Below are 27542 nucleotides of genomic sequence, written 5' to 3'. Positions count from 1 at the left end.
CCCCGTGCAAAACCTGACGTTTGGAAAAGGCTCATTTCAAACTCTGAAGAGCACAGAGGCTTCTGACACTCTTCTGCTTAAAAAAAGTACGTTAAGCCACGCACTTGAAGCACAGCTGGGCAAGTACAGTATCAGAGCTCACACGTTAGTCACTTTAGAAGTAAAGACCTGACGATACCAACATGCGACCACATCTGGGTGCATTTCTTCTGGTGGTGGCCCTACTACCACAGCACAATCCTAATCCTCCACCACTTCTGAGGCGAGGAGGGAGAGAGAACTGCCATCTGTCTGATTTCCTCAACCAACACTGCTGTTCTTACCCAGGCTCTCCTGGTGCTACCCTTCTGTTTTGCCCTTTCTGTTACCAGGTACAAATGCATACATTATTTAAGTACTGCAAAAACCAAGAACATGAAGCAAACTGATACCACTTGCCAGCCTCTATTTTTACCATGACTTTTAATCCAGACCTGCCAGTAACAGAGCTACTGCCAGCTCTCCCTCAAAACCCTACAGCCCTGTAAGGCGGAGCGGCCCGCCAGGAGCCGCCCAGGAGCACCGCTCTTCCCTCAGCTCCGCGCGCCATCTTGCGTCCTCCTCTGCCGGCTGCACCGTCCCTGCGAGACGCCCCGTTTCCACTGGTTATTTCACTCCCAGTTCCACACAAACCATCATTCATTTAATCCCTTTTTAATCCTTTCCGTTCCAGCCTCACCTTCAGCGGCTCCGCGCCACCCTGGGCTCCCCCGCCTCCTCCAACGTCCGTTCTCCGCAGAGCGCCCTGAGGCGGGCGGACCGGCCGCGGGCCGCGCTTCCCTGCCGCCGAGCTGCTGGCGGGCCCCGGCAGGTCCCCGCAGCCCCGCTCCTCCCCACACAAGCGCGGCGGCCCCGGGGCCCTGGCACCAACCGGGAGCCAACGCCAGGGCCCGTCCCGCACCCTGCCCACAGCAGCCGGGGCTTCCGTCTTCCCTCGCTTCAAGCGCATTCAGGATGTTCCTCCTCCTGCCCCCTGCCCGTTTGAAATGGCAGCCTCAGCACCCGGTGGTAAAAGTATAAAGTGACTGGGGAATGGAGGTTTTTTGCAGCTGTGCTGCAGAAATAACGAGCTGGGCTTCCTCCGCTCCTTGTTAACCCAATGGAAAGCACAGTCTAATCACTAAGACCGATTTCTGTATGAACAGTTTCACCTGACCAGTTCTGTGCTCTTTAGGGTTAGGGGTCACAAGTCCTCCCAAGCCTTGTGGTCAAGAGCATTTTTGCTAAGCACAAGAAACAAACCCCAAACCTAAAAAGGGAGAGGGGTTACACTTCCAGGCGAACAAAATGAGACACAAGAGCTTTGTTCCTGAAGGATAAACCTAGAAATGACTGTAGCTACAGCTGCAAAGCACAGGTAACAGGGCTGCCAAGTAAACTGCCAGCCTAGTTAAACACCCATCCTGTTCTAGCTCCCCCCAACAGCAGGGGAATAGAACCCAACCCCAGGTCCAGGTCCAGCCCCAGCCTGTAAAGGAAACATCAGGTCTGCCATCGGCACAAGTTTCATCAGAACAGTGTTTCTCAAGTTGCTCTACACAAAATCCTACACAAGCCATGTTATTCAAGTGTTCTTACATAGCTGGAAGCATTCAAAACATCGAGAATTAAGAACAGATGAAGTAACACCATGAAAAAAAAGACTAACATAGTACTATATAGCCCATATATGGGCTGGTTAAAAAAAGAAAAGAAGAAAGGAAAAATTAGAATGCAATGAAACCTTAAAGTCTGTTCCACCATTACTTTTATCCAGCCATGTTTTCTGTAACCTGAAATTTTAGTCGGCAGCAATGACAGATGGGCACAGAAAGCAAAGAAAAATTAATTTAATGGGATGAAAGGCAGAAGAGGAAAGTATACTGGAAGACTGTTTCCTCCCACAGCACAAATTTAACAAGTGTTTTCAAGTTCAGTTTAATTAAGCTGTAATTGCCTTCTGTAGAAGTGTTGGTGGGAAGACGGCTGCACAGCTGGAATAACACAGTAAGTTAATTACCACCCTCAATTAAAAAGAGGAGTCTTTTGAGATGTTTCTCCCAGTAGCAAGAACAGTTTAAGAATTATTTAGCAGTACTTTAGCAGGGTTTTTATGTATCTGTTACCTGATGTGTTAATAAAAAAAACCAAACAAAACGCTACAGCAGGACAAGAACCATACATCAACTACCATTGCTAGCATTGCATTTCTCTTATTTAAAAAGCTACATTGAACACAGAATACCATGCATATACAGATATGACCGACTATTTTGAAATACCTGCTCTTCAGCATGAGGGAATTGCCAGCTTACCCTAGGAAAGTTTCTCCTTCAGCTAAATAAAGGTTATTAAAAAAAACACAAAAAAACAAAACAACAACAAAAAACACAAAACAACAAAAAAACCCAAAAGGTGAGCGTTGCCTTTATCAATACAGATGAAAGTGTGTCAACTATAGCGTTCACTCTGGAATCGCGGAGCATAGTTTTTGGCGCTTTCATTCTCCTGTGTTGTGATCAAGTCTATTATCGCTGTCAGTACTGCTGTATCCCTGGATTTAATATCATTCCAGTCCACAGGATGTGGGTTTTCTATTTTTTCTTGTAGAAGATCATCAAGCTCTTGTCTTAAATTCTGGAATTAGAGTGTTTGTTGGAATGAAGGAAAAAAAAGGAAAGAGGCCGTTAGAGCTACACACAACAAACATCACTACACTAAGTTCAAAGCCCTTGGGCCCTCTGCTAATATTTACACCTGCTGTTCTCCCAGCAATTTATTTGAACATTGCTATTTTCAGGATCAAAAGCTGCTTCTCAAAAACAAGCAGTGTTTCCTTTTATGACAGATGACCACTTCTGGATGTGATGGCCTTTAACAGTCTATACTCACATCCGTTAGCCAACTATTTCAGGATTAAAAATATCTGGGTTAAAAAAACCCAAACATCAGATACGACTTCTAGATCTAGTATTAAACAGAGCTGTACTCAGCCCCTCCTTCCTGGAAGACAAACTGCTAGCTTAAGAGCCCATCCTCATGTTTCCATATCTGTGGGGACATTTCATGCACTGATCAAGTCATCGTACAGCTTCTGCTAAGAAGTATAGAGATTAAGCTCTTCAAATGTCTCACCAAGACATGTTTATAAATCCTACCATTCCACCCTATGACTCCCCTCTGAAGCTTCTACAGTTTTTCAGCATCCCCGTGAATTTTTCAAGCAGAGGCTGCACCAGCTGAACATCACCACCATGTTCCTGACGCCTCAACAGGCACACAGCCTCATGCTTGTTAAGCTATTATACTGGAAACAAACAAAACCAGAGTGCCCACCTGCTCCATAGGCCAAACATAAGGGAATGCATTACTGTTTACTTTTCCCAGTTTGCCATGTAATACAGACTGTTCAGAATACTGTTTTTACTACAGCATTCATCTACACACCTTCACTAGATCTCTTTTGTTTACTTTGTGTACTTGAACTGCTTACTGGGAAAACATGATGTTTTCATTATTATCTCCCTACAGCAGTAACTCACTAGCTACTCGGTAATATCAAACACAGAATTCTCTAAGAAGAATCAGTGTTACACCAAGTCTTCATCTACATTACTATTAAATGTAGTCACCTTAACTAAGTGCGCTATTCTTTCTGGAGACTGGAAAACAATCCATTCATCTACAGCGATAGTATCCTGATCTTTATCCTTCTGAATGGATATGTCTCCTCCGAAGAACAAGAGACAGTATGGAGAGACCTCTGTACAGTCATACAAGTAAATCTGCAAGGAGACAAAATTGTTCAATCACCCTTCAAAACATCTTAAGTGACATCAGTAACCCTCAACAAAACTAACAGAATTCCAGAAGATTGTTTTTCAGTCATTCACAAATTTGCAAAACATTTATGAAGCAAGTCAGTCAGAAAAAAGGTACATGAAATCACATCGAGCAGTAACAGAACAGTGCCGAACACAGTCCTTCACACCTAGTGGTGAAATCAAACCAACTATTCCATAAAAATTAAAAAAAAAAAAAAAAAAAAAAATCAGCATATTCAGAAGTGTTCCACTATATTGAAATAGGAAAAACCCACCCCACAACAAAATCTAACAAAACTCCAAAGCCAAAATTGCACCTGTTATTGCCAGAACCTTAAAAAAAAAAAAAACAACAACAACAAAAAAAACCAAACCCTCCAAAACCCAAACTAAAAGAACCCAACCACGAAGCCACAGAAGTTAGTTACTTGTGGAACAATACTAGCAGTATCACAAAGCACATAACCTGATGGCATATAAAAGGAATGACCCAAGAAAAGAAAGCTTCAAAACAAAGGCACTGGTCACATCTCCTTTGAACCCTGATCCAATCATATTAGAGAGTTATGAAAAATAAATTACATAAATATAAACTACATACGCTGCTAGTTCTCATCTTCAAATGGTACACAAGCCAGTTATAATGGAACTCCGTTTCTTCCACATTAACTGATTTAGGATGAATATTAACTGTTCCATCTGTCTTGGTGCAAACTTTCACCCTTAAAAGAAAAGAAAAGTTTTTATTTTAGGATTGAAGTAAGATCGTGGAAGTTCAGCACAAATCAGGTCTCAAGTTCAGAAAATCCCTAATTCTCCGCTAGCATACTAACTTCTGAAAATAGAACGACATCCAAAGAAACTTTAACCCTTTTCCCAGAAAATTACCACTGAATCTACAGTACAAACTTTCAGACATCTCTCTCTACATTTAAGAAGCTTGAATTTTTTGTCAAATCTACCCCCCTAAAAATCCCTGTCATTCTCTCAAGTAGAGAAAAAACAAGCACGATTGCTGTTCAAATGAAAGGCAGTGTTACTGAATTAGGGTGAAAGAGGCAAAGCGGTTAGTGTAACAAATCTCTTGCTTAGCACATCATAAAACAGTCTTTCTGGGCAGCAGGCATTCAAGCAGCTCCACCATGCGGCAAAGACACAGCAACACAGTAGCCTGCATCAGGTTTCTGAACTTACTGCATGCTTTGACTCCAGCATGATTAAAGAGTTATCAACTGACTAGCAGCGTCAGGTATAAACAGGTGTAAATTATGCTATATTGAGTGTAATGTGGACTACCTGGCTCTTACTCCTTTCATAGGAATAAACACTTGGGTTTTCTTAGTTGGCTTTTTAATTTAAATTATAGGCATAATGATTCCTCTTAGCTTGTTGTTTTGACATTACCCACCCAGGAAGCTGATCAAAATCTTCAACCCTTAAATCTGTCTTCACTCTTTAATCATGTGCACAAAGGAGAATATCAACATTCAGATAAGAGTACCGTTACTGCGAGAAACAGTTAATAAGAATCAACAGTCTGATAATATAAGAAGCGACAGATCACCAGACCAGAATTTGTGGGCTCAATCTTGCCAAACAGTAAGAAAGGATTGTGTTTCAACCACTGCTTATTGATGGTCCAACTCCTTTAGCAGCAGTGTTACTGATACATTGTAACACTAACCATGGCACAATAAGGTCACACAAATCATTTCACAAATCATTTCCAAATGTTAAACAAAGTAAAGAATCCCAAGCCCTCATCTACCCTTCCCAAACGAAGCAACCGCACACCCATGACTTGAGCTATAGAAGGATATTCTTTCCTGCACTCAAGGCCTTTGCCTCACCTTGCCAAACTACCCAAAATGTACAAAATGCCATGAATACAACCAATATTAAGCCAAACCCTTACATTTTTCTCTTTTTGCTGAAGCTTGGCCGGATCTTTGCAACTTTTGGATATAAACCAGCACAGATGACCGCTTTGAGCAACTTCTCATTATCTGTAGAAGACAGCAAAGTAAACCACACAGTTCTGCACACAGATCTCAGCTATCAGAAATCTTCCAATTCCTTCCACTATTTACCTGAGTTGGTATTAGATTTGGGATCCTTGGGGTCTCTGCTATTCACAAATCCAGCTGCAAGAAGATGCTCAGCAAACTGTCCTTTCATGTTATGCAGCATCTAGGAAACAAAAGTAGTCCCAAAATGATGCTGCGCCAAAAGGCCTCCCGTTTTCCCCACAGACACGATCTTCCGCTTTAAACTGTTAGGATCTTACCTGAAGTGTATTTGAAGAGAGGAAATATTCCCAGCAATAGTCTTTCTCAGTCCTGAAACCACGACGCCGCGTTTCTTCCCAGCCCTAAAAATTAAAACCGTAGTTCAAATGCGTTTGTGACTGAACAAATTAAGAATAACCCAAAACAACTAAGGACAATGAAAACACGGAGGTCAACAACCAATACAGATACATTTATCTCTACAAAAGTAAATCCTTTGATCCCTTTATGTATCTGCAGAACAGAGCAGAAATACACAACTTCACAGCATTCTGAATCAAAAATTTTCCTTTTCAATGTGAGGAGTGAAATCCAGCTAAGTTAGACAAAATTTCAGCTTCTTATAGAAACTGAAAGAACAAGAATTCAGCAAGGTAACTATAACATTGTTTTCTTTGTCACTTTTACAGACATCACAAGAAATTTGGTGACTGAGCCTGAAGATAAGATGCCTTCACACTAGAAGGGTGAAAATTAATTTGGTTTTACGCTTCTGCAGAAGTGAAGAGAAATACAACAGAACATATACTGATCAGTTTCTTCCTTAGAATAAACTGTATCTCTCAAATTATAATTCTAGAAGAAAAACATTAAAACATGCCTACCATGAAAGCATTCACCACAGTTAGATGATCGCTTTTAGTGTTCTTTGACAGTTCCTTTCTTCTTGCATCTGCTACTTTCTCTTTGCCCTAAGAATAATTAGAACCTATAAGGTATTCATGACACAACAGTTCTGTTTTCCTAATCATTATACATACAGCAATACTTTGTATGCAACATGAAATGTAATGAAATGTAATGAAAAGTAAAGCTCCTTCCAATATTCTGCAGACAAGACCTCATAGTACATGAAGGCAAACTTTCAGTAATAAAAATGTAATTAAAATGAAAATAAGATTAAAGTGCTTCTAAATCATAGCATCTCAGTAGGTCCCAATATCCTTCTGAGATTCTTAAAATCTGATGTGTAATTCTCCTCCTGGAAACTTTACCAGAGGGATGACAAAAGGGTCTTTGAAGCTGAGGCTGGCTGCAATAGTTAGAACTGGATCCAAGCAGCAGAATAAAGCTCCAAAGAGGATCATTTTTCCAATATGCGGTTCGACTGGTAATCGTGCTAAATGGACTCCTAGCGGAGTCAATTCCTCTTGTCTGTCCAAAGCGTTCTGTCAGAAGGAGGAGAAAGAAAAAAAACCAAAACAAAATCAGGGTGGGGGCAGGGGTGGGGGAAAGAGTAAACACAGCATTAGAAATGGAGACAATTTCCTTGCAATAGCCACTAGTCTACCTAGAGAACAACAAAAAACCTAATAGCTGAATAACGTAGCTGGCTGTCAATGCGGTATGGTAGGAAAGTGATCAAGCAAGTTATGAAGAAATTACAATGCTTAACTAGAGCCAAGAAAATGGCAACCAGCTTTGTGCTGGTTGTGGGGTTTACTAGGCTCAGTGTCTTTCTGGACAAAAGTATGAAGAATTATTGAGTGTCTTCCTACTCTCCTGATCAAGCTTCCTTTTATAATTGTACCTTACCCTTACCTTCTGTTTGCATTTACTTTACCCTTCACTACTGCACAGCATTGTCACAGAACACCAAATGTATGGCTGTATTTTAATTTTACCTACACATCCACAGAATCACACCATCAGTGTGAGATACTGCTCTTCACCTGAATCAGAAGTTTCAATTTATTGCTACAACCAACTTGTACAAATAATACCAGTAGTACAAACATGTCATTAATCTCTCCTTCCCCAGCATCCAAAGGGGCAATGACAAACAAGATCTGCCTCCTATAAGCCTTTAGTTGCCCACAGAAAAAGTATCTCAAACTCTTCACTAATCTGACTGGGATAGGAAGGCTCGGTGGATGCAGCTGTGAACAGGGTGATACAGAAGTTGTGAGTTTAGTAAGTATCTGTAGGGGAACTTCAATGCAAGGTGCATGTATGTTATGAATAATTTAGAAAGGAACTACTCTATGCAGCCATAAACATCATTTATGATGTGAAATTATTTCCTCTCTTCAGTGAAGAGATACAAAAGTCTACACAATACAGTATGGGGTTGTGATGTCCAGACCTGTAGAATCAGAACTGTCTGATAACAAACAATGACCTTAACATGGTTATAAACAGGTATCTGCTTGCACGTAAATTAAGTAATACCTTACCAGCTCCATTAGATGATTTATGGCCAACATTACAGCATCACGAGATGGTGGATCCATTAGTTTGCTCAGAAAATAAGCAATTCCACCAAGCTTTAGAATCTGAAGGAAAAAAAACAAAACAACAAAACAACACTCAACCAAAAACCTACAGCAATTGGAGAAAGATGGCTACCTACACTTAGTAAGCAATGACCACACTGATTTAAAGTGTGAATAACTGAAAAGGTTCAGTTTGAATTTCACCAATTAAGAACTAAGGAATAAAGTAAAATCAATGATGACATTTGAAGCATAAGGATCTATTTTTCATTCAGTATGCACAGACATGGTATTCCATAGGCATAAGGAATTCCATATGAACTGCCTAAAAAGGAAAACTCATGTCAGTCCTAAAACTACTTTTTAGTAAATTTCTCTTAAGATATCATCACATTCCTTGACTCACTGGCATTCCCACTGAAGCTCCTCTGACTGAATGACATTTGGGGGGAGAAGAAGGGAAGCACAACCCAAGTTTTTGTTAACAGACTTCAGCTTTTATTTATACTAGACAAACCTGTTTTTCCTGGGCTTGATGCCTCCAGATACAAGTATGCCTTCTGCAGAAGTTGCTACAATTACTAGTTTAATGTCTGTTACTTCTGGAGTAACAGAATTTCAACTTGAAGACAACCCTAGGCTCACAGTTGCATTATCTCTCAACCTATTAATCTAATGGAAAAGGAGATAATTAATAGGTTTGAAGATTCATATGTTTACCTTGATTTGTAAACAGAGTTCTTCCAAAGGTGTCCTCAAGATCTCCGGTAACTGGTAATCATCTAGAAGGCTAGCCCGGAGTCCGTTGTACAGATGGTAACAGTGGCCTGGCTGAACTCTGCAATTATTTTAATAAATAACTGTATGATGTTTTTTCTATGACACTATGACATTATGTTTATAAACAGCTTTCCAAAACAACTCAAGGAAATGAAACAGAGGTGTATTCAACTGTAAAAACATTTCAGCCTTCTGAAACACAGACCCATCGAAAACAGGCGTGCAGAACACAGTAAAAAAGTAGGACTTCTGCAAGAATGAAGCACAGCACAGCACAAGTGAAATCAGTTCCCTAGACAAGAAACCATTCTTTCCCTAAGAACAAGAGCGAGTTATGCTAGCATCTGCTGCTGAACATGTGAATAACAAAGTCGTATCTTCAGCCTGCATGTGCTCTAAGACTAAAGAAATTCAGCCCCACAAAACTTAGTTCTAACCACCCACATTATTCTTACCTTCCTGCTCGACCTTTCCTCTGCTTGGCATTAGCTTTACTAACCCACTCTGCTGCCATTGTGCTAATGTTGTTCTGTGTGTCAAAGTGAGTTTCCTTTATTTTTCCACCATCTATAACAAACACGACGTCATCTATTGTAATGCTGTTTAAGAAAAGAGAGGAAAAAAAATGCAGCTCTTCATCTTTGCAAGCTTGATGTAGGATTTAAAAGGGGGTTTTAGCCTCTCTTTATGCCCTCCCAAACTGTGAGCCAATTACAAAAATGTTTGTAATTTCATTGAGAATTAGGTTTCTAAGCAGCAGTTTAGTAGCTACATTTATTCTCTTAGGTCTAGCAAAAGTCACCATGTGGGGTTATGAAGCCTATAGGGAGAACAGGCAGCTCACATTTATCACATGCAACAAAGACAAATCATTAGAGTAAAATCTATGTTTTAATTGTTTAAAACTATTAAAGGAAATCTCCCATTTAGTCTATAAACATTTCTAAAGGTAATGGGTTATAAATGGTACAAAACCAAAATCATATGTTTTGAAACATTTACAGGTTAATATTTTAAATTATGACTTCCATCTATTTTGTTAAGCGTAGAGCTGGTTTGGGTCTGTATAGCTAGCCATTTACCTAGTCTCTGCAATGTTGGTAGCAATCACGATTTTCCTTACTCCTGGCGGGGTCTTCTTAAAAACCTGTAATTATCCATAGCCCATTTATATGTTTGCCAAAACCAAACATATGCTTAAGTAATGTTTTTTGTAGTTGTGAAGTAGAACAATAAAAGAAAGGCATACCTGAGTCTGGTTAACAGTAGGCATCAATGAATGTAAAGGTATGATAATAAACCTATCTGAAAATTAAAAATCAGTAGAAGATACAGTATAAGCACAGAAACTGTAATTTTACAGGAAAATCAAACTATGCAGAATAGAGAAAATAAGCTGTAAGTATTCTGTTTCTTATTCTGAATTGATAGGTATACGTACATAATAGCAAATTCTAAAGTAAAGATGTAAAGGATTTTTTTATAATGCTATGATGACAAGTTTAAGAAAGCATATGAAGTACAGTAATTTATATTTCATTTTTAAAGACTCAAAACACTTTACAATTGCTGAAGTTTAATAAATAAACTGTTACTGCTTCATCTTTCAACGGATTCAATTCCTTATCTGTGGAATGCATACAACATGAACTGCACAACAACTACCTGAATAGTCAAGAGCATAGCTAGACAAGTCAGATGGAATTATGAGTTGTGCAAACAGGACAAATTAATGCACAACAGATTTTTAATGTCTTGTTATAAAAGCTTCTAGGGATAAACAGAATTTAAAAGAACTATCAGCAAAGCAGTACACAGAAGCTGCTGAAGAATCGAGAAAAGAGGAAATGAACACAACGAAGAGAAAGTTTAGTTTGGAAGTTACCGCAGCTACAAGAAAGGACAACAGAAGAAGATGCAGGTCTGAGATTCTTTCTCAGATTGTTCACACCTACACTGAGGAAAATGAGTTATCATTAGCAGATGAAAGATACCATATAAATGCGAAGAAGCTGAACACACTGCAATCATTTTAAGAGGAGAATGGAGGAAAAAAAAAAACAAAAACCCCACACCAAACCCAGTGCAATACCAGCAATCACATGCAAAACTTCGGAGTTTGCCACTAACACCAATGCTAGAATTCCAATATAAAATTTTGGGTTTACCTGATTTAAACATGACTTGTGACATCAAGAGATCATGCAATGTGCTAATGTTGTCCCAGCCTGGAAGAAACACTAGAATTGCACCATCCTATATATAAAAGGGAAGGGAAAAGAGGTCAGAATAAACTGCAAAGAACAACCTACTTACACATCCAGTATTTCTGCATTAGTGTGTGATACTCGAAACCTTGCTGACTGGAATTTGGAACAAAGTTTGTAAGTTTGTTTTCTCTAAGAGTTACATAATTATCTGAATGTAATAAAATAATTGATTTTAAACATGTTTCTCCTCCAGTGTTTTTAAACGCAGCCAAGTCAACACTAAAAGACTTTTAGCTGCAAATAAAACAGATATACAGGTTTTATCATTTTCAACACAGGAGGAACAAAATAAAAACCAGCAACTCCTCACTATTCACACCTTAATTGAGCTATCATCTGCAATACTAAATTGTTTGATACTTTTAACACAAATTCTCATTAAGGAATCAGACATGGCGTCAGCTCTCCCACAGATGTTTTTCCAACTCAGAAACAAACATGTTAACTTCAGGTTATGAAAAGCTACATTACATCTATGGTAACAGATGCTATTCTTACTTTAAATTTGCCACTTCTTCGGGCATAGGAGCTTTCTCACATTAATAATCTGATAATGTTATTACTAAATAACAAGGTAAGGCACATTTAGAGATAACTATTAATGCAGCTGTACTAACTACTAATCTTGACAAGCCGGAAGATTCTCCTAGCTAGTTTGGCAAATGTGATTAGTCTTTAGCTAAGTTGTATAAAAATTCATTCTTTGCAGCATCCAAGTTGTATTTAGATACAACTTCAGACAGAAGAACTGTTAAAGCCGACCGCACGGTGTAGATAAGGGGCAGCGAACAGCTTCTTAAGTATTGCTCTTGCCCCCTCACCCCAATGCTGTGGAATTAAGAACAAGGATACAGTTGTACACTAAAGAGGTCTTCAAACAGTTTTCTACACCTGTTTCACATAATGTAACATTTACTATAAAGAATACTACCTTTAACAAACACAGACACAGTCACAGAAACAACTAGAAGTTAAAATTTAATTTGTAATTATACTATTTTCCATCAAATAACTGAAGTGTGTAATTAATTTGAAAGCTTCTTTAAAAACTTAGCCAAAAGAAAAAAAAATCAGCAATCAAAATGGCACTCAAACCTTCAGATATCTCTCCCACTTTATCTACTAAACAGCCTCTCATAGACATTGTCATTGAAAGAATTTAGGCTCTTTTATTCCCCTTGCTCAGAAGAGACCATAAATGAGTAAATCAAATGTAGTTCTAAGTTTTCCAAGTTTCTTCTGTACATTGTTCTCATTAATACCCACAACCCCCACTCAAGGAAATGCTTAGACTTGTGTTCCCCTTTAAACACAGATTCTATCCCATCGTTTCAATAAACACTGCAACTAACCACATTCTTAACTCAGGGCTTAAATAGTAATTAGATACTTACAGCTGTAAGATTACTTCTCAGAAGAGCAAAACAAGAAATTACTCTTTTTATCTGCATGAGAAGCCAAACTATCGGCTCTGACATTCCCAACAGCCACTAACCACAATTCAGTCACATCATTAGAATGCAAAGACAGGAGACAGAAGTGTACCTCTTCTTCCAAAACAATGTGCCTGATAAGTGCTGCTATAAGGTCAAGGTCAACCTTGTCATCATCCATCATTTCCAAGGCATCTATAGTACTTGCTGAATACCTGCAGGTATGAAAAGCACACACAATGGTACCTTAGTAACACACACAGCCATGCACTCAAGTTTCTGTTATAAGGCTCTGCAATCACATCTATGTAATCCACTACCAATCAATTTATTTCGTCTGTTCAATTACTGTACCTCCAATGTGCTCTCAAGATTTAGTTTAGGGCAATTATCATCAGTTTGAAATACCAACTTTAAGAATTACCATGTTATGATCAAACAGCATCTGAAGCATTTACACAGTCTCTCTCTCCCCACAGATTAACAATGTCCTAACTAATCTGAGTTTACCTGTTTATCTCTCTAACTCACAGTGAGTACAGGAAGCATCTAATCTGTTCAGCTCTTTGATTCATGAAAGTTAACACTGTCGAAAGAATTGCCAATTGGTTCAAAAGACATAGTGGGACAGGGAAGGAATTCAAATGGAATGAGCAGAGTACGGGACAGGCCAGAGGAAGATACACCACTGAGGAGTTTTCCCTTAGAAAAGGGAGATAAAGATGAGCCACCCGTATTCATTATTGTTGCAAGCTGGATATACAGACAGTTCCAAATGCAGAGGGTAAGACAGGAATAAAACCGGGAGATGCTGTTCCTGAAAAAATCAGTCAGGCTATCCAATTAATCAATTTATCCAGATTACCAAAGTAGTAAAATGCTGTATTTCAAGTAAACAGTCTCTACTAGGTGCTCAAGAGGCAAAATTATTTAGGATGGTTTTAAATCACCCTAAAGGAATACTTCAATATTCTGAGGAAAAGGGGTTTTAATTTTGGTATTTTTTGTGGCAAGTGTTTTATAAACCAGCATACTTTGTATTATGTTGATTACGGGACTAAAATATTATGAAAACTCTCTCAAAGACTAAAGAAGGGAAGAATTCATTAGAAGAGAACTAATGACCAAAGCTGAAGAAGCCTAATGTTATGGTGAAGACCGTAATGTGCAACACCAAGCATACTCCACAGCTGTAAGCCTTCTTACAATTTACGCAAGCAGGGGAAGCTAATTCTCTGTGATAACTCGAAAGCACTTCAGCAGTTGCCACCCAACTGTACTGGCAATTCCATCATTGCCGTTTTCCACAGCAGCAACTACCCCATCATTAATAAAAGCACAATAATAGAATAGAGCACTAATTTCTGCTTCTCAGTTCAGAGGTGTCTAAAAAGTTAATGCTAAAGAGTAACTCTTGAGAACAACCTGCCCCGCAGCTGCCTTAAGTAGCCTGGCCATCGTTCCCTGTAGATTTCCTCTTTTTCTTCTTTTTCTGGCCTGCTTACATGTCCTTGCATGAAGCCTTTCTTCCACCGTGGCCGACGGTCTGTGTTTTCTGGCGTGTACCTTTACATTTAAATAACACATGTAAGTCAATTTTGAAACTATAGCACTTTAAAACCATCTGCATAGTAGTTTTCCAAACTATGGACAATATGCTGCACTTTGGCTATACCATGTAAATAAGATTACACTTCTTTCCTAAATAAATCGTATCTACAAAACCACGTACCAACTTCAGTAAGCATGAGAATATGTACAAAAAGTCTGAACAAACGGAAAGACTAGCTTGATTTAGTAGCCCAAAAATTCACCACACTGCAAGACAGACAAGCTTTTTTTTCCCGTCCTCAAGCCAGCATTTCCAGATAGCTATATGCCACTTTCAATTATGCTAAAATGAAACTTCCCTTGAAAGGTTCTCTGTCTAAAAACACAGCTAATTCTTGCACAGGTTATTTATACCAAGGTAAATTTTGAGAAGGCATAAAAAGCAAAATAATCCAAAATACTATGTAATGGTGTTTCAGATAATACACTTACCTCAACTTCTCAATTACATCTTCGAGAAGATATTCCACCACAGGGAAGGTGAACCCAGGTATGTGAATCATTGGACAGTTATCTGTTGAGGAAGGCATAACTCTGTTTTAAAATGGCAAAACATACTGTACTAAGAGACAATAATTTTCACTATTTTTGCAATATAGTTGCCAAGTCTACAGGTTTTCTCATTTATTTTGAAATTCTCACAGAAAACACCAAATTCAATTCCAAATAGAGTGGTTAATATAAAAAGCACAGGTAGCTGAATAAAAAACGCTGGTAGCAAGCAGTACATTGAAGCACGGTGAACATGCTGGCAAACAATCTGGTTGCCCACTCAGACCAAGACTTCCAAAATATGGTAAATATTATAATATGAAAACTCTGAATAATACCCTTTCGGCTTAAACCACGACTCCCTTCCACCATACAAATACAGAAGCAGCATATGCTCATTATGAGATAACACTGAAGGGAATAAGCATCTCCGGCAGCTGGAAACTATTTGTAAAATTGAAGTAATTACCTCACTTGCTAAAAATCGATCCTAAAACCTGAGAACTGCATCATACTGTAGAAGCTTAAATTACTTAAAAGGAACATTTATAGGAAGCACTTCACCTACCAAAATACTCCGAAAACTTCTCTGCATTTAGAGTAGCACTCATGAGTATTACTTTCAGATCCAAACGAATATTCAAAAGATCTTTAATAATGCTCATTAAAACATCTGACTGAAGGTTTCTTTCATGAATTTCATCAAGGACTACATGACTGATGCTGGACAAGTTCCTAAAAGAGAAGAGCAGGAAGTAAGGCATTTGTTTTTAGCAAAATTAAAAAAACCAACCGAGACTGTTAGAAACAGCTCAGTAGTCAAGTCATTTCATAACTGTATTAAGTTTCTTATTAAACAGGAAAACTTACTTATCTGACTGGAGCCACTGTAGAACGATTCCTGTAGTACAGTACAATATTGAACCTTGTTTCCTTGGTAACCGACTGCAAGAGACACATTCAGAATTCCTCAGTTCTGTTCTGTATTTTACATAGTGCATACAAGCTTAAAATCAAAACACAGACAGTCATTACAGACATTATGGAGTATGCCTCATTCTATAACTTGCTCACCTAGAGTTCAGCTGGAAAACAAAGGAATGAGGCCACAGTCGCAGCACTTTTCCTGATAGGTTATGAACTACTTGTCATCTGACAGAAGCCCTGACTTCCCAGACGTTTTTCATCACTTACTTGCACATAACCTGCTGACCCCAAATTCTCGTAGCTCTCTAAGCTCAGCACAGATGACAGGTAAAATATACAGCAGTATAACATTATTGATTAAATAAGAAACACATAAATGAGATTCTATAAATTCAAACAGGACAAGAGGGAACAGCTTTAAACTCACAGAGGAGAGATTTAGGTTAGATATATGGAAGCCCTTCACTGCGAAGGTGTTAAGACATTGGAAGAGGTTGCCCAGAGCAGCTGTGGCTGCCCCATCCCTGGCAGTGTTCAAGACCAGGGTGGATGGGGCTCTGAGCAACCTGGTCTAGTGTGAGGTGGCCCTGCCCATGGCAGGAGGTTGAAACTAGATGCGCTTTAGGATCTTTTCCAACCCAAACCATTCTATGATTCTACAACTGTATTAAATTAAAATGCTGAAAGTACTAAGCTATCATCTCTCACTAGCAGTTTTGTTGCAATTATAATTGAGATTCCATTAGTTGCTAGCAACATTTATGTGGGGTTTTGGTTTTTGTTTTTAATAGGCTACTCCAAATGTAATAGCTTTTTCTCTATGGCACTAAGTCTACAAACTCTTGTCAATCCACCTAACTTTATTACCTGATCCCAGTGGGATTACTCAATAGGTAACAATAGGTAGCAAATACTTAAGTTTTCTACAGGAATATGTTTTGTAATATTCTCTCTTTTAGCATTTCTGTTTTTCCTTGAAATTCATGGATTAGGAATATCAGTTTTATCTCTACCTACAGTAGGACCTTTTAAAAGAGCTGAAAAAAGGGCTTGGACAAAGTACAATTTGGTGCCAACTATTGTTACATGCTGCATAAAATACAACAACTGCACACAGGCTTTGTGCTATATTTCTAAAACCTTACTCTCTACAGCAGGTAGCCACAGGAATTCTTTTTGGAGAAGATACCAGAATGTCATCTTAATGTTACCTACATTAAGAACTACTTTTCAAATTTTCTTGCTTGAGTAACAATAGATAGCACTTTACATGAAAGCACAAAAACTGCCGGGGGAGCCTCTCTTACCTCTGCAGACGAATTTGGTATCCTGTACTCTTGCCACTACCGCATGCTTCTGCCCTTTCAGCAGCCACCCTCTCAGCCACCTTAGAAAAATAAATAAAACCAAAACAGTGCATTAAAGAAGTTTTTAATCCCACAACGCTGATCTGTGATTTAGCTACTCAGCAGCAGGGAATACCTAGAATCAAGATGTCACACAAACAACAATTAAAACACCCTGAAAATCACTTTCACCCCTCCACTGAGAACAGTCTTTCCTGTCAGCAATCCAAGAACAAGGGTGTGACCCAGGCGATATTTTAAAGGAACACAACCATGTAGGCATTAGCAATACCCTCACTCTTTCAGCAGGGTGAGCTTTCCTTATAGGAAGTAAGGTTCTATAATCATTTGACATTTAACTATCAAGAATTACTGTGAACTTAAGACAAATTCTTTCTTTAATATACCACTAAACCATCTGGAAACATTACTGTTTACCTTCATTCGCTTTTGCACTGCTCAAATCCATTAAAATCACTGATAAAAGCCATGGTTAAACTCAGGGACAAGTGTGGCTTGCAGTGCCAGTACTCTCTTAACAACCAAAATTTACAAAATATCAAAGTAGTGTATATTAACAAAATTGTTATTTGCAATAGAATCTAAGACAACTGAAAATAAACAAACAAAAAGACACCTTCACTGTCCGCTACAGGCTGAATGCTTTAAACTTAGCATGAGTACATGTGAGGGTAGACACATCATTCATTCATTCCATCATTCATTCAATGATTGCAAGGAAGGCTGTAATTTTCCCTCAGATTTAATAGGGGGAAGGAAAAGGGAATCACAAAAAGTATCTCAGTTTGTCAAAGCAGCACTTACTGAGATGGCGCTGATCCTCCTAGGCTGAGTACAAACAATCCTGCATGTAGACCCTTTCCCTCGCTCGATGTAATCATCCAGGATGAACTGTGTCACTTGGGTTGTCTTTCCACAACCAGTTTCACCACTGATCACAGTTACTCGATTATTGTTTATAAGGTTTACAAGTTCCTGTTTCCAAACAAAAAGAAAACAATAAATGCTTTATTGTCTGAAACAGATTTTAGAAGGATTTTGACAATTCTCTGCTACTGTGCAGTAAACTTAGAAGAAAGTGTCAGAGCACCTACAAGAAAAGACACCTGTTTCTTGTAATACTAAAAAAAAAAATTAAGTTTAAATTAAAAAAAAATAAGTTTAAATCACATAGAAGTAAATTCTGCACATTTGCACTTCACGTGTGAGATCTAAACTGCATCGAACCTGAATTCTAGTTTAAAATACTCAAGATCCCGCGCAAAAACAACACAGAATAACTAAAATGAAAGCCTGAAGTAAGTTTTTAAAATCTTCTCCCTCCTACTTGCCTTGTGCCTGTCTTTGGTGACCGAAAGCAAGCGCTCTCCCTCTTGGACTCCAAGACTGCACTAACTGAAGATTTTCAGCACAATATTTTAGTATTTCTTATACCAATAGGAACAGATTTCTTACACTCCTGCCTCTACCCATAATCCAAAGGACTGTAAAGGGGAATATAACTATTTTAAGAAAAAAACACTAACAGGAAGGATGACATCATGACATACACATTAACTTCAGAAAGCAAGCTCACTAATTGTTCACTGAGTCTGCAAAAAAGAACATAATAGAATACCCGATTTCTATTTCATACAGGCAACATCAAATGAAGAATGAACATCAATTAGTAATAACCCGTACTATCACTTATGTTATGCTTTCACTGGGAGACTAACGGCAGTAAAAGCCAGCCATACAGCCACTAACTGTGAGTAAAAAAGGTTTACTCAGCATTTTGTTCAATTCTAACTTGGGCAAACATTAAACAAAAGGCCACAATTTTACATAGATAAGGAAAAGAAAGCATGACAATTTACGTAGTCATCAATTACGCTATCCAAAATCCAAGTAACTAGGAACATTCTAGAAGTTTAACTGGCAGAGAAAGTCCACCTATACTTAAAAAAGTGTACATAAATGTATTCATTCAATACTATTTCCACAACTAATGCTGCCCCTGCTCATAAATCGTTATTTAGCCCCAGAGTAACCTCATACATATCCTGAAGCAGTGAACCAAAGCTACTTTCAGAGAAGTCAAACTCAGAATCAGAACTTAGGAGCCTTTTATAAAGATGATAAAGCCAACAGAAGTTTCTGCTAGTCCCAGTTACACAACAGTTTCCTCATTTTTTACAACAGAGCCACATAAACACGTATTCTTTCAACTTAAATACATATTTACCTGTCTCATCCCATATGAAGGGAGTTTCTCTCGGAATCTCTGGGGAAAAAGAAAATAACGTTACGTATCTTTAAACACCTTTTCAAGACTGAAGTAATATAACCCATTTCATCTATCATCTACGCTAAACTGTAAAATAACACCACAAATTGTTCAATTAAAACTTATATTAATATAGGCCCACTAGAAAACATGTTTAATTCTGAGCATGTTTCAGTTTCATTAATTTAGCAAACTTACTCAAAACCAAGAGCTCAGTATACAAAGAGGTGCACAAATACAGTTGCAAGATTAGGGCCCTGGATCAACAGAAGGACCATTTGCTCACAGAAAGACTGTTTTATTTAACAGCTTTATATATGGCTATTAGACCAACATAAACTATGTTTTTGAGAGGCAATTCCTTCAGAGCCCATTTTGGTGCATTCAGTTTTAAACATAGATGCAGGGATGCAATCTGTTACAAACAAACAGAAAATCCCACCTAACTAAACAATCAGCAATCTTAAAATTTTAGCTTTTGTGCAAGTAGAAGTTTGTTTTATAATAAATCACCGTGCTATTGACAGGTAGCATTTTGTAAATTCTGGAGCAAATGTAACATCACGACAACTTCCTAGTAAATAAATTGCAGGAACGTATGTTTTCAGGCTAATTTAATTAAAAAATAAATTAAAAAGCCAATTAAGAGCTTTCTATTTAACACATGGAGAAGTACCTGCATTTCAATATATCTAGGATCAGATTTCTTCTTTCTTAAGTCTTCTTGAAGTTGCTCATCTAAATTAGTATCCTGCTCATTTTTTTCAAAGAGATATTCCACATCCCGATCAAGAGATGTTTTTTCCAAGACCGGTCTCTGTCTTACAGGAGCTTTTTCAGCCTCTGCTTTCACTTTAGGAGGCTGTTCTGGAGTAGGTCTGAAGTGCAGAGAACAGAGATTTTCAAGATTAGCCAAGATGCGCCAGGCCACTGTGAAGAGTGCACTGAACCATCCAAAGCAAACCTTAAATCTGGATTTGAGACATTACACTCAGGAGTTACCTGACCACCAGCCAATGAGAGTACGGTGTATACTATGAAAGCAATTAAAAGTCTGAAAATCACCAGCCATCAAAAATTTGACATCTGGATCCAGAAGTGTAACATGTTCTTTGTATCTACCAAAGCAACAAACATTCCAGAGAACTACTCCCGAGGTCACTGCCAGAACCACTGCCCTGTAACCAGATCATTTGCAAAACAGAGACCCAAACTCCCCAGTTCACTGGACTCAGGAGTAAAACTCCTGACTGCCCATTTCATTGCTATTATTTAAAATCCTCTACGTGACAAGAGAGGATGCTATTTCAGGGAGTCTCAGAAAACACCCCAAGGTTATTTATTTTCCAATAACTGAAAAATGAAGTCAAATGCCACTGCTGGAAGAGTCATTCCAGAGGCCAGCAGAGCTTAAAATTTCCATATATCTACTACAGTAGGCCTGGAGATCAATTACAGGCTTTTACAATTTTAAAGAGAAATTAACACCCCCCAATCAGCAACAACCTGGAAGGGCTGCTGTTCACAAGCAATGGTTACAACCAGCTGTTTCAGTATGGCAGTACACCTGGAGAAGACTGAGTGTTCATTAACCTAACTCACTAGCTACATGTAAATAACTTCTAACGTATCTTCCTGCCAGTGTCCGCGAAGCTTGTTCAAGCCAAAGTAAATCAAAGCATTAGTAACTGTTTCTCTTTACCCTTCTTCATCCCCAGACCACCAGGACATGGCTTCTTGCTCTTTCTCATTTTTAGTTTGGACAGTGTTCAAGAGCTGCACAATTCGCTCTTCTCTGCGCTCATCCATTCGCACGACGGCTCTCTGAAAGAAAAGCAGAACAACTCCCATCGACACGGACCTGACACATGCATAAACGCACTCACTTCGAACACGGAGGCCCGGCCCGGCCGCGCGCCCTCCCGGTTAAGGTGGCTCCCTCCCGGCCGGGCTGCGGCAGCCCCCCTCCGGCGCTGTGTGAGCGGAACGAGGCGCCCCACCACCGGGAGCACACGCGGTACCTCTGCCCCCGGGGCCGCCCCTCACCTGCTGACGGTCCGTCTCCTTGCTCTTCTGACCCTGCTTCCGCGCGTACCACAGCCCGATTTCACGGCCCTTGAGGTGGCTCGGGTGGCGGCCGCGGCCCCCTCCGCGGCCCCCGTGCCCCCCCGCCGGGGAGGAAGACCCGCCATCACCGCCGCGGCCCCAGTCCCGGCGGTGCTCGTAGCTCATGGCCGCCGAACAACCGGCTCCACCGTCACGCCCGCCGCTCGCTCTTACTGCCTCACTTCCGCTCGCCACCCAGCCCCGCCCGTGCAGGCGGCGCCGGGAGGCCGCCGGTTCGAGGCCCCCAGGCCCCTGTGGTGAGGCAGAACCGCGATTAACTGAGGCAATGTGCTCGCCGCAGTATGTCATCCAAGTGCACCTCGCATGACTCCACTCCTTTCAGTTCAGAGACCCGAGTTCTGACTTCTCCTTTCTGAGGTGGCAGACAGGATTTTAAGGAAACATTGTCAGTCTCCATCACTACCCTCTGCGTACCAGAGGGGGTCTTCTCATTCCTTCTTCTTTAAATAGAATACATGTATTTTACACAGCCCCAGCTGTGGGCCTGCTGGCTGTATGTGTATAATTTGTCCAAGTTCTCCAGAGCATTAAATTAAACCTTTTAAATGAGACAAAATTATTCACACAATTATTCCTCTTTCAACAGTTAATGAATGTTCTTTTTGTTTCCTTCAATACCGTTGTGCATCTGTAAATGCTTCTTTGGTCTCATTTCTTTACATATTTTTTTTGCCTTTTCTTCCTTGTTGGTTTGATTTATATTCACTTAAAAATCCTTAGCATTCAGATTTCTGAAAGTGTGTTACATGCTGATCTTCAACTCGTTTCAGGTAAAGGGCTGCTTCTTTCAAAGGAAACCATTTCCCCATTCCTCCTTTTTTTCTCTGCTTACACTTTACCTGCCCTTAGCCCAACAGCAGTTGGCTATGTAAAGAAATAAGAACTAGGTGCCTGAGTTCAAGATACGAATTTTCTTTTTTCCTTTCCCCTCACTAAATGCTTTATGCATCCAAGAAGCCACTTGTCTTGCTGCTAGGGTTATCCTCTTCCAAGCCTAAGGAAATGCTTATTCCCATGGCCTAAACACATGCAAACCAAAATCCAAGCACCTTAAAGATCATCTTAAAGGCAAATTAAGGAAGGAGTGTCGGAGAGAAATGAGAAATCCTGGAGGAAATATACTTCTTCTTTACTTCTCCTCATCCTGCATCCGTGGCTTAATGCAGACTATGGAAGCATGCTCCATGACTCCTTCCATGTGTCATCCTACACCAACTAACAGTACTTTCACAGCATTCTTCACAGGTCTCACAGTGATAACCAACTGGGGAATAAAAAAGAGCCAAAGAAAATTTACACAAAATAAATTCTCAGAGATCCAAGCAATGTTAAAAGATTCCCTTCTGAAACACGTCACTGGCCTACTCACAAAGGCCTAACTAGGAAGAGTGGCCCAGCTCCTTCGGAAAGGGTGGAAGGGGCAGGATTCTAGATGGGAGAACACGTCCTGCTGCTCAGGTATGAACCTTCCTTCAGCGGCACAACATGATGCTCATGAAAACGAGCTTGCCTTCCAGCTTTCATTAGTTTGTAGGTGAATATAAACTGTGGCGCTTACCATCTCTAGTTCTGTTATTTCAATATACGAGGACAGCAGATGTGTCTGATGCTAACCTGAAACCAGTGGAACCTGGAATAAATGGCCCCTGATCACCACCCGTACACATCCCACCAACAGTGTGTGTGCCCAGGCTCTCAGATGCTGCTTGACTTGGACACACTGTTGCATCTCGTGTTGGGTTCGGCATGACTGAGTAAGCTGTCAGCAAGGTGGTTTTGTCTGTTCTATCTCCTTAAAAATTATGGAAGAAAAATTCTCTAGGTTACCTGGAATCACCTGTGTGACTTCAACAGATTTATTGTGACTGATCAAGTATTTATGACAGTGTATCTGGACACCTCACTAGTGCACACATTTGGAGTAAGTGGGATTTTAGTGCAAGAGGAAATTGTCATATGGATGCATGTGGCTACTGCATTTCAGCCATGTTTCTCAACACTGCAAAAACCCCACACACATTCCAAAAAAGACACTACAATCAGGTATTTTTAGTGGATTTGTAGATTAACATGTTGGAAACATAGTAAATGTATACCTATTCATGTAAAAATAATTTTCTAGTATGTATGAAAAGATGTATTTCCTGAAGTGATCTCAGTGGTTTGCATTTTACGGGCCTTTTCCACACCTTGTAAGCACTGTCCACATTCACATTCAGTAGCCCACTGTTGTGACATAAAGACTGTACAATATGGGCTCTAGGCAGCAGCATGCTCTCAAAGAGGATGGAAGACAGTATTCTACCTTCAGTACTTTGAAGTGAGATTCCCTGAAGTTAAACTCCTAACGAGGAAACATTAAACATGTCAGGTAAACACTGAGAAGGGGAGACACCATAGAAGATGATTCCACATTACAGCTCCCAGCCCAGTGAGTAAACCTTGCTACTGCACACCAGCAGCACTGCAGTCAATAGGATTGTCTCTGTGAGTAAAGACTGCCTGTGCAAGGACTGGAGGTCTCTAGAAATGGTTTGCTTTATGAAACACAGAGTGTACAGGAATACACAGATATGAGTATTGTAATTCTTGTAGGAGCTGTTGCTGGAGTCTAGAAAAGCAGAATTTATTCTACTCCTATACATCTACATCTGCAAAATTCATTAAAAGAGAGGCACATAACACTCAAACACTCTTACTGAAAATCATTACAGTGATACATACTGAGAAGGGAAATCATGTTCCAGAATCTATACAGCAACTCTAAATCTGCAAAATAGCATATAAATGATATTATTTTTATAAAATTACTGTATTTTGAAATAGTATGTCACCGTAAGATTTATTTTCTAACAAGATTAGTACAAAAAAATTACATTTCAGGATCTGGCTCTATCTTTTATTTCAAGCAGCATAATCCTTTGAGATATTTAAGGGCCTGGCCCTGTGTATAAACAGTTTCATTTTCTTGTTACTCTGCTAATATAATGCTATTCTTAGTGTACAGGAGTGCCACTGAAAGGAAACTTTGACCCACTGGATATACTGCTTACTAAAGATTATCTCAAAAATTATTTCCCAGTTTCTTGTTTTCTGTCCTTTGCATTATTCAGCAACCCACATCCCAAGAGCAGGGGCAGCCTGGGCACTGATTCAAGTCACATTTTCGAAGGGAGTTTTTCACTCAGCTGCTGTGATGTTTGAACAGAGGAGGTCTCTTTCAAGTCATCTTCCAAAGGTCACTGACATACTTTGCCCTCAAACGTCAAGCTGTCACTGAAACACATTAATAGGTCAGACAGGGGGAAAACAACAGAGGAGGAAAAAAAAAATCCTTAAAAAGCTCCTGTAAGTGGTTTCAAAAATTAAGTCCAAATGATAAACAAAGACACCACTGTAAACAACCAACCAGTAGCAAATTTTCTCAAACACCAATTTTTGTGATGCTCTGCGCACGGAGCTGATACCTACTCAATAATTACAACTTGGTTTTTCAGACACTAAGTTGTTTAATGATGTGAGCCATTTAGAGAAAAAAATAAAGAGACATTGCACATTATCAAATTTACAGATTCATTAAATAAAATCTATGCTTTATTACAGCTGCAAGGCAACACTCTACAATTAGGTCAAGCTTTGGGTCACAGCTATACAGAATTTTAATGCCTTCAAATATTAACTTTTTGTAAGCATATCCATCAGAGATTAACACATCAGCATGTAATCTTGTTGACATAGTCGAAATCACTCCCAGGAAAAACACACACCTGACCAAGCTGAAGTGTTGGACTGCATCCTTTGCCACAACTTTGCTACTTTTATCTGGATCAAGTGTGTCTGTTGCTATAAAGATACTTTCTGCGTTCCCTCAACAGAACACAAAGGAAAGCAGAATCTTCAGAGCAAGCAGAATGTGTCTCTCTGCTCTATGTGTATGGATAGAAATTCATTCAATAGACTTACCACTGGTTGTTCCTTATATTCTAGTTAAATCTCAGACATAACATAGCATCTTAGTGGAACTAAAAGCCTTGAGGCATTCATATGAGAGCCCTTGTTTTCACCTTGGAAAGGCAGCATGCAGAAAGGGCAACCTGCAGAGTGATCCATCTCTATCACAGGAACCTGCAGACTTTGACCCTGATTTTCTTCAGTGCTACATCACTGTCACACCAGCACAGCCCCACCAATTGTGATGGCAGGCCTGACTTACATTGCTGAAGTGAGAAGGCAAGTCATCTGCTTGTATTCATGCTTCCATATCAAATGCTGAGTGCGATCAGACACAGCAGTTGGCCCTTTCGCTCTGTCTGTTCACAACCCATAACAGAATCCTGATTGGATTGTGCTTATTTTCCCTTGCATGTTCCCGCCAAATGGAAAACAGGGTGACTGCAGACACCTAAATGGTTATGTAGTCATGCTTGCCACCGGAAATTAAGTTTATTCCTTAAAGAAACACTGTAAATTTTAATTAAACTGCTGAAAGTCCTCAGAGTATATTTATCTCTGTTTAACTGAAATGAATGACAAGCCCTCAGAAAAAGAGCACTCAGTCAAAATGCAGTGGCATTTCAAGCATATGCTGCATATTTCACGTAAGACTTGAGAGCTCCATTGTTTCCACTGCTTCCACCCCAGCTTATCTGAATTTGATACAAATTACAGTATTTGTTGATTTTATGCTGGCTTTATACTTAGTTCTAGTTTCCTTATAAGTTACTAGAGACAGGCTCCTCCTGGGGTGATACAGGTTTGGACCCACTGTAGGTAACCAGAGCACTCTCTTGAGGTCAATGTCTAAGCTCAGTTTCTAAGTTCGGCCACCTTGAATAGCTCCTGATTCCTCTCTTAAGGAGTCACACATCAGTTGTAACTCTCAGATCTGAAGCATGAGGATCCACCCAAGGAGAAGTGATGACAAGTTTACTAACAGAATATATAGGGCATAAAACCCAGTAGTGTTCTTGCTGTGAGACAGTGGGACTCCTGCAACTCTCTGCAAGTGACATGTGCTCTTGGGGTTGTGTTGAGATAAGTATTAGCTTCACATGGGCCTTAAGGAAGAAGGAGACATTGTAAGGCTATTCCTTGCTTAGGGACAACTCGGACATAAAGAATTATTCAAACTAATTTTGATGTCCTAGCTCTTCAAACATTTCACATGCTGTCTTGATCTGGATTGAGTTGCAAATATTATTTAATGTTGGGAAATGTATTAACTTGGTAGAGATCATGGAGGCGAAAAAGGAGACAGCATAAAATAACCAACATTTGTCACATTTGATCAAAGATATGTCAACCATGAAAACACTTCAGTTTAACAATGTCGTATTTACAAAATGTGCATGCTTACATTGCAGCCACCCACATTTAAAGGTCTATACACTGGCCACTTACACAGGTGTTACATAAAAATCATGGATAGAGCAGGAGAAAATTTAATCATTTACAGAACTTTTTAATCCTCTACTTAAGACAACTAAATAAGTTGACTTGTGCTTGCGCTACATTTTTTTAAGATAAATATTTCAGGTCTGGCACATCAGTAAAGAGCAGAACCTCACACCTGTGGAGCTGCTCCCTCATTTTCCACAGGTTCCCATAGACAGACCACTCAGTGCCAACAAGCAATCAAAGCTGTTTTTTAAAAACTTTATTTATGATTCCTTTTTGACGCATGTGTTTCTCAAATAAATATATAAATAACTGGAAATTCACTATGTAAAGTTGTGAAGCACTGAAGTGTTTGTTATCCCATCCATATAGCATTAAAAGTTTTAATCTATTTTACAGTGTACCCAAATAAAATTTATTTATCTGCTAGGAAAAACCAGTTGACACTGTATCTCCTAGGGTACCTTGAGTCAAGAGGAGCGATGTCTGTCAAATCATTTCAGATGTCTAGATTAAATGCCTT

General features: G+C 39.4%; 1 protein-coding gene across 1 annotated transcript; it reads right to left on the bottom strand.

Moving 5' to 3' along the window:
* Nucleotides 1-1852: 1852 nt before the first annotated feature.
* Nucleotides 1853-21926, bottom strand: DHX36 (DEAH-box helicase 36). The gene is made up of 25 exons (XM_065674726.1): nt 21542-21926; nt 21198-21319; nt 20172-20373; nt 19454-19492; nt 18031-18201; nt 17167-17246; nt 15803-15877; nt 15501-15667; nt 14873-14954; nt 14255-14395; nt 12942-13044; nt 11295-11382; nt 10376-10431; nt 10209-10273; nt 9582-9725; nt 9067-9184; nt 8308-8406; nt 7126-7299; nt 6736-6822; nt 6130-6213; nt 5933-6032; nt 5758-5848; nt 4444-4564; nt 3651-3803; nt 1853-2655 (listed from the first exon to the last, which is right to left on the bottom strand). The coding sequence occupies exons 1-25, from the start codon at nt 21908-21910 to the stop codon at nt 2470-2472; spliced, it is 3117 nt and encodes a 1038-aa protein (XP_065530798.1). The 5' UTR covers nt 21911-21926; the 3' UTR covers nt 1853-2469.
* Nucleotides 21927-27542: the final 5616 nt, after the last annotated feature.

Source organism: Lathamus discolor, chromosome 3, assembly GCF_037157495.1.
Source record: "Lathamus discolor isolate bLatDis1 chromosome 3, bLatDis1.hap1, whole genome shotgun sequence".
Taxonomy (NCBI): domain Eukaryota; kingdom Metazoa; phylum Chordata; class Aves; order Psittaciformes; family Psittacidae; genus Lathamus; species Lathamus discolor.
Note: the sequence above shows the minus strand (reverse complement) of the source record. Positions and strands in the feature narration are given on the sequence as shown.